Source organism: Pygoscelis adeliae, unplaced genomic scaffold, assembly GCF_000699105.1.
Source record: "Pygoscelis adeliae isolate BGI_AS28 unplaced genomic scaffold, ASM69910v1 Scaffold83, whole genome shotgun sequence".
Lineage (NCBI taxonomy): Eukaryota > Metazoa > Chordata > Aves > Sphenisciformes > Spheniscidae > Pygoscelis > Pygoscelis adeliae.
The window spans coordinates 1,494,501-1,501,823 of NW_008824467.1; the positions used below are offsets into that span (position 1 = coordinate 1,494,501).

At 39.6% G+C, this 7,323-nt stretch overlaps 1 protein-coding gene across 1 annotated transcript in view; it reads right to left on the reverse strand.

Annotated features, from left to right (window-relative positions):
* Positions 1-63: 63 nt before the first annotated feature.
* The window catches only part of CCDC112 (coiled-coil domain containing 112), a 10,905-nt gene continuing 3,645 nt past the window's right edge, over positions 64-7,323 (reverse strand). The window contains exons 4-10 of the mRNA XM_009321097.1: positions 6,516-6,605; positions 5,076-5,151; positions 4,095-4,485; positions 2,889-3,299; positions 2,070-2,165; positions 382-500; positions 64-298 (exon numbers count right to left, since the gene is read on the reverse strand). Of these exons, the coding sequence (XP_009319372.1) occupies positions 268-298; positions 382-500; positions 2,070-2,165; positions 2,889-3,299; positions 4,095-4,485; positions 5,076-5,151; positions 6,516-6,605 (1,214 nt within the window). The 3' untranslated portion in view covers positions 64-267. The remainder of the gene's footprint in view (positions 299-381; positions 501-2,069; positions 2,166-2,888; positions 3,300-4,094; positions 4,486-5,075; positions 5,152-6,515; positions 6,606-7,323) is intronic.

Here is a 7,323-nt window from a genome sequence, read left to right on the forward strand (position 1 = left end):
GGCGCCGCCGCGCCCCCGCCCCGGGAGGGGGTGGGCGGCCGCGCCTTGTTTCACTGCGGGGAAGGCGCTTTTAATGCAAAGGGTAGTACACGCTGTCACGCAAACCCTGCCCATCTGACAGAGGACGTTTCAAATCCAACACTCAAAAAGTACCAAAGTAATATACATCATTGCGTCAAGCAAATTTCGTGATAACTCCCGAGGACTGCTGGCCGCTTCACAGGCAAGGAAGTCATCATCCTGCGAGAGGGACAGGCAGGTGTGCATCTATAACCCTTGTCTCCAGGCTGGGATAGCTCTAAAAACAAGGCAAAAAAAGCATGAAGAGCCATACAGAACTGCGGTTTTGTCATGCTACGCGTCCATTCTTCTTCTCCTTACCTATGAGGAATACGTAAAAGTGGTTCTGAAGCTGTTGGTGCAACCTCTTTCGTGTGTTCCTTCCAGCCCTTGGTAGGTCTGTACAACCTGGACCGGTCTCTGGTTACATGAATCTCGACCTCCGAGTAAAACAAGCAAGCAAAAATTTGGTCTTTTTCATTGATCACAAAACAACTTACATACACTCACTAGGTCTTCATCATACGAATGACACGGTCCCCCACAACAGCCTTCTCTTTAAACTGGAGAGGTATGGCTTTGATGGGTGGACTGTCCGGTGGGTGAGGAATTGGCTAAATGGTCTCATCCAGAGGGTAGTGGTCAACAGCTCAATGTCCAGATGGAGGTTGGTGACGAGTGGCGTCCTGCAGGGGTCTGTATTGGGACCGGTACTCTTTAATATCTTCATCAATGACATAGACAGGGGGATCGAGTGCACCCTCAGCAAGTCTGCAGATGACACCAAGCTGAGTGGTGTGGTCGAGACGCCAGAGGGACGGGATGCCATCCAGAGAGACCTGGACAAGCTGGAGAAGTGGGCCTGTGTGAACCTCATGAGGTTTAACAAGGCCAAGTGCAAGGTCCTGCACCTGGGTTGGGACAACCCGCGGTATCAATACAGGCTGGGGGATGAAGGCATTGAGAGCAGCCCTGCCGAGAAGGACTTGGGGGTACTAGTGGATGAAAAGCTGGACATGAGCCCGCCATGTGTGCTCGCAGCCCAGAAGGCCAACCGTATCCTGGGCTGCATCAAAAGAAGCGTGGCCAGCAGGTGGAGGGAGGTGATTCTGCCCCTCTACTCTGCTCTGGTGAGACCCCACCTGGAGTACCACGTCCAGTTCCGGGGCCGTCAGCAGAAGAAAGACACGGACCTGTTGGAGCGGGTCCAGAAGAGGGCCATGAAAATGTTCAGGGGGATGGAACACCTCTCCTATGAAGGAAGGCTGAGAGAGTTGGGGTTTTTCAGCCTGAGAAGGAGAAGGCTTCGGGGAGACCTTATTGTGGCCTTTCAGTACTTAAAGGGGGCTTATAAGAAAGATGGGGGTAAACTTTTTACCAGGGCCTGTAGTGATAAGACAAGGGGGAATGGTTGTAAACTAGAAGAGGTGGACTAGACGACCTTTAAGAGTCCCTTCCAACCCAAACCATTCTGTGATTCTATGAATAGGTGCAGAGTAAACAAAACACAGCTGGCTAGCCAGAGAGACTTTTCCCTCCCCACTATCACAGGAAATGGCAGAAACATGAAATCAGTGAGAAGGGCAACAACTGCTTGCTCTCATTAAATTTTAGTGATTTAAAAGCTTAAACTCTAAGAACCCAGACAATGTTCCCAAAACTCTTCTGGAAGCCAGCCTTAGTTAATTAGTGGTACAAAGCCATTTTAAAAATAAAAAGCACCAGCCATATTGCAGCTCATTTGTATGAGCTACAGGCTTTACCCAGAATAAATATTGCCGGGAGACAAATATATTCTCTTGCCTTTTTTCTTTTTTTTTTAAACACAAGAACAACTATGCCTGCTGCATTTTTGTCTCCTGATAACGAGCATGACTTATCATTTAAAATTGTTCGCTTTATCAACCATTTAGATAAGTAAGAATAATTGCTTTTTAGAGCAATGAGGAAAAAGGTTGTTTAAACAACCAAGCTGCACACACTTCAGATTAAAAAAAAAGGTAAGTTACCTTTTCTCTTAACTTTGCCAACCTTTTTTCTTTTTCTCGTTTCTCTACTTCTTTAGCTTGTTTTTGTAGAATCCTTAGCTCTAGTTTATGTAGATCCTGAAACATAATAAATGGAAAAGCAAACTTTTATTTGGAAGTAAAACAAATTGTATCAAAATATATATGCAGCCTTTTCAGTTTTTTTTTGTTTTGAAATTATTTTGTCATAGTACAGAATAACATTACACTAGGTAGCTACTTGCTACAGCTTGTCCTGCACAAACAGATTATCGTTACACAGTACTGACAAAAAATGGATTGTAGTACTTCAATTTCTGTTTATGAAAATGAACTCTAGTGTGAATGCTGACAGTATCGGTTCTCCAGTAACCAGATTTACATTGAGATGGGATCGAACTTAACCTTACAGCTACTGAAACCTGCAGAATCTTCAACACCTCTTTTTATTTCATACCTGCATACAATAATCACGTCTTTTGACATTTTTCTATAGCATGGAGAGCAACACAGCCTAAGCTGTTTTTCCCAAACATTTTCACACTGAAGTAAATAAAACCACTTCTATATGTAGAAAGAAGTATGGGCTTGAATAATCCTGTAGAACTTAGATACTGAGGAAAAGCAACATCTTTGTCTAGAATAAAGTTTCACACTGTTTCTTGTATGTGACAGATGCTGTTATTCATAGTGGATCAAAAATAGACTTAAATTAATGAAACTTGGGTATTAAGGATTTTTAAAAGTGCTTAACAGACTATATTATTGGAGGAAGTAGGTGAATTTAAAGTAATGTGCATAAATGGAGATGTAATTACGCACACGCTCTTGAAACTTAGTAATTTCTTCTGCAGCAATTCTCTTCCTTTCCTCCTTTTTAGCTTCCTCTCTCTTCTCCTTTTCAAGCTTTTCAAGTTCCTCTTTTTCTTTCTTCTGCAAGGTATACCTTTCCAACAGTAACTTCACATGGCATTGGCGCTGGCGTTCTTTTTGTTGCTTTTTCTCCTTCTCTTCTTCTAGTTTTAGTTGTGATGCTTGTTCCATTGCAAATGCTATTGCTTTCTGTTTCTTCCATGCTTCAATTGCTGCTTGTTGTCTTTTTCTTTCTTCTGCTGCTTTTTGCTTCTGAGCTTCTTCACGCTGTAGCCATGCCTCCTTGAGCATTTTTTCTGCTTTCTCCTTCAAGTTTTCTTCTTTTTCTTGCCGCTGCTTTTCTTTCCACTTCTTAATTGACTGCAAGAGAACAGCAGGGGGAAAAAAAAAAAAAAAAGGTTTTCATGAGAATTTTTACATATTCCTAGTAATTCAGTCTGATGAAAACGTATGCTCCAAGGATACAAACTGCAGATAGGAATTAAGTCTACTAAAGGCAAAAAAGCACCTATGTCTGCTTTCCCACAATTTTTTTTCTATTTTATGGATCATGCAGGCAGGTTTAGTACATGCCTACTAAAATTATTTAAGTTGTGGCATCCATATTACCTTGTAGTTATGAATATGCTTTTTTAATGCAAACATATTTCAGGTGTTAATTTTTTTCTTCAAATTAACGATTCCAACTAGCATTTGATAAATCAGTTTTTATGTCAGTGTATCTTTTATTACTCAGATGGATAGTTCTTGAAGGAATCATAATTCTCTGTGTCAGAGGTACATTGCCCATACGGTAGGACAGATATTCTTAGGGACAGATGTAGTAAGAACTGCAATTTCAGGTAGGATCACTTACTGCTCTGGGATTGGCATCTAACTTGCTGGACCACTGCCGTCAAAAGCATTTATAATACACTTTGGCAATACACAGCCCACTTCAGTGTGTTGTTAGGTCTACGCTTATTGGTAATTCTTTAAGACAAATATTTTTGGCCAGTTGAGGATGCTAAAGACTTCAGTTATATACCATCAACTATAACAGAAATCCACCTAGCGCTACCACCAGAGAGGGAAATACAAAAATAAGAAATGCATGCATTTTAAAAATAAGTACTTTTTCTTAAAGCTACAAAAGCCCTAGAGGGGTTATTTTACCTCTTTCTTTCTTTCGCGTAAAATTAGAAATTCTTGATACCATTTGTCATGCTGTTCAATATCTTCTTTTGTTCTTCCAGAGAGATACTCAAGGGCTTCATCCACATAAGATAGCCTTCCTTTGTGTTTTGTCCGTACTTTCAGAAAATTTTGATGATCATAATCATCCCAGCCTCCTTGCCGCCCTCCTGTTCGCTGAAGAAATCTTTCAAACTCTACTACTTCTGCAGGTAGATGATTTCCCAGTGTTTTATCAACTGAGACCCTGCCTGATGATAATTTCAAAACTTTTTCTGTTGTTGAGCTGCCTAACGCCCACTGTTCTACTTTTCTCTCAAAGACACTGAGCTCATTAATGACAGTTTTTTCCTCCTTCAAAAGCTGTTCATATCTGAAAAGAGAACGAACACCGAAGTGTAAGGAAAAAATCCAGTATTCATTGCTCATTCACTGAAAATGAATTTTGGAATTGTTCAATGCCACACAAAAGCTATTCTTCAAAGATTAAGAACTGAAATGGTAACACAGATGACAGCACGGTTGTAATGATCCCATAATAAAGCACTACACAATCAGAATTAAGTTACCCTTTTAGTGAAAGCACACATTTATGGCACTCAAACAACTAACTCAGTCCCCTCCTGACACCAGTAGAAAGGGGGGGGAAAAAAAACCACCCACTTAAAAAACAAAACAGCAACAACAAAAAACCCACAATCTAATCTCTTCTGCAGCCTTTCTCTGAAAAGCCTTTTCACAGGCAAATCATTGTTACATTGGACCACTGCAATAGCTATATAAACAGCCTCTCTAAAAGGGCTTTTATCAAAGATTCTAACCTTGATAGCTTGAGTTTTGATTTACATAGCACAGGAATCACTAGCAAAAGAGTAAATCAAAAGAATAGTTTACTTGATTAATGCAAAGTTTTGTCTCTTATGAAAACACTTTTTCTTGTAACTGAAGCATGTGTAAACATACATTTGCCTCTGTTCCTCTTTAAAAGCATTGATTGCATTTTCAACTTCTTCCATCATTGCCTTGAGCTTGTCAACAACTAAAAAGGAAAAGAATAAAAGAGCCTATCACTTAAGAAGTCTACAGTATTTACCAGTAATTCAGCACTATCCAGAAATATAGGCACTTGCAGAGACTTCTGGGACACTTTTATTTTAGTGTACAAAAAAGCATGCATTTCCATCTCAAACAGCCTTAAAGGAGAGACTCTCATTTATTCAAAAGGTGGGATTTCACAGTGATTTAGCTAACTGGATGCAAATCCCAGTATAAATGTTTATTTATAAACATATGAACAAGCCTCATTCTGAGTGACCTTCTACTGATTCACAGAATAAGACAGCCTTATCCTAAAGGGTTTCTGCTTTTTGTTTTTTATAACAATGCAATCAGTGACTTAAGAAGCACACTCAATCTTTGGTTTATACCAGGCTGTAGCAATCCTGTTTAACCTACAAGTCACTACATTTACAAAGCTGACAAAGAAACATCAAAGTAAGACTTTATCCTGTACTGTCAGCAGGCTGTAGTCCTGATATGGAGAAAGATGGTAAGACAGCTGTCTAGAGAAGATCTATTTTGCAATGGTAGAAAAAAATTTTAGAATCTGTTTTAAAACAGCCAAACATCTCTATGGACATGTACTGAACACATGGTTTACCTAACCTTGCTTTAAAAAATAAACTAAATTGGTAGTTATATCATCTAAAACTCTTAGTTCAGCTTTCATGCCTTGTTAGTTCTCGATATCTTTGCTGACAGCTTAAGAAGATAATGCATTTTTTTATAGAATAGACACTGAATAAATGAAGTGAGATGCATTTTATCTAGCATCAGAAAGCCCTCAGCTGGTAGGAGGGCTTCAACCTGAGCTCCACACGAGGTAGTAGCGTATCACTCTACACTCACACCAGGAGAATGGTTCTTTCAGTGCCTATTTCCCGAAAGTTTCAAGACATCCAAACTGAATGAGTTGTTTCAGCATTTTCCACAGAATATTCCAACTTACACTTCAAGCCATGTAGACAGCTAGAAATGACTTCCCTGTAGAACCTACTCTGTGACCTCTTACCAGATGAAAGGGAGCTATATCTAAATGGCACTAGAATACTAACTTTATTTTACATAAGGCAAAGAGTTACATACAGAAAATACGTGGCTTTCAAGAGCCTGAAGAAACAAACCCACACTGGACTAAGACAGAATAAGTTTCTCTGTTTCCACACCAAACTGCATGATCTTTCACTATTTCTTACATTTCTGCATTCTTCCCTTCCCAGATTTTTGGAAAAGCAGACAGACTGGAGAAGGAGTATCCCACGTCTGCAGGAGAATCACAAGCCCAACTATGCAAGAAATCTGTCTATAGAGGAAAATGTTTTTAAATCTGTCATCACAACTTACATTCTGGTGTAGGCTTCACATCTTTTAATTGTTGCTGAAGTTTCTTCACATTATTTTGTATTTTTGATAGCTGCTGCAGGATTTTAGCTTCTGTTAAACAAAGTAAGGTGGTGATAGTTCTAACAGTTTCTTTGTGCATTTTCAATAAAAGAACAAGAGCAATGAAGTGCCCAAAATAAACTGGGGATTTCATCTAAGCAGAGACACAACTTCTGTTTGATCATAAGAAACTGCCATAATACTAAGCATTTTAACATGACTGTATGTAGCTGCATGTAGCTGACTGCACGGGCCATGTATCTCCCCACACAGCATCAACAGATTTTAAAATTAGTAGCTCCTATTTCTAAAGGGGTCAACAGGATAGTCATATCTACATTAAGTCAGGGTTTGTTTTTTTTTCTTTCCAAGCCTTTTATCAGGTAACCAGAGCTTGGAGAATATTGCCTATGCAGATGACACCTCCTCTAGAATTTTGAGGGAGACTCTGACCTAGGCCTCAAAACACTCAGCAATGAAGAGAAAACAAACTTGGAAAGCATATGTGAAGGTACTACTTCAACGAGATTTATTTATTTGCTGTGTTAACTAAAGTAGAATCAGTGGTTTTGTGTACTCGAAGCATGCATGCACTTATTTGCTTTGTTACCATTTGGCTCCTCATGAGTCCATAAATACAATACTGATGAGGATGAAGTTCTGGATATATCTTAGGTACCAAGGAGCTGTATCTTCCATCCTAAAAGATTTGGTTTAAGGAAGGGACAACAGAGTCCAAGACCTAAATGTAACAAAATGTAGCTAAGAC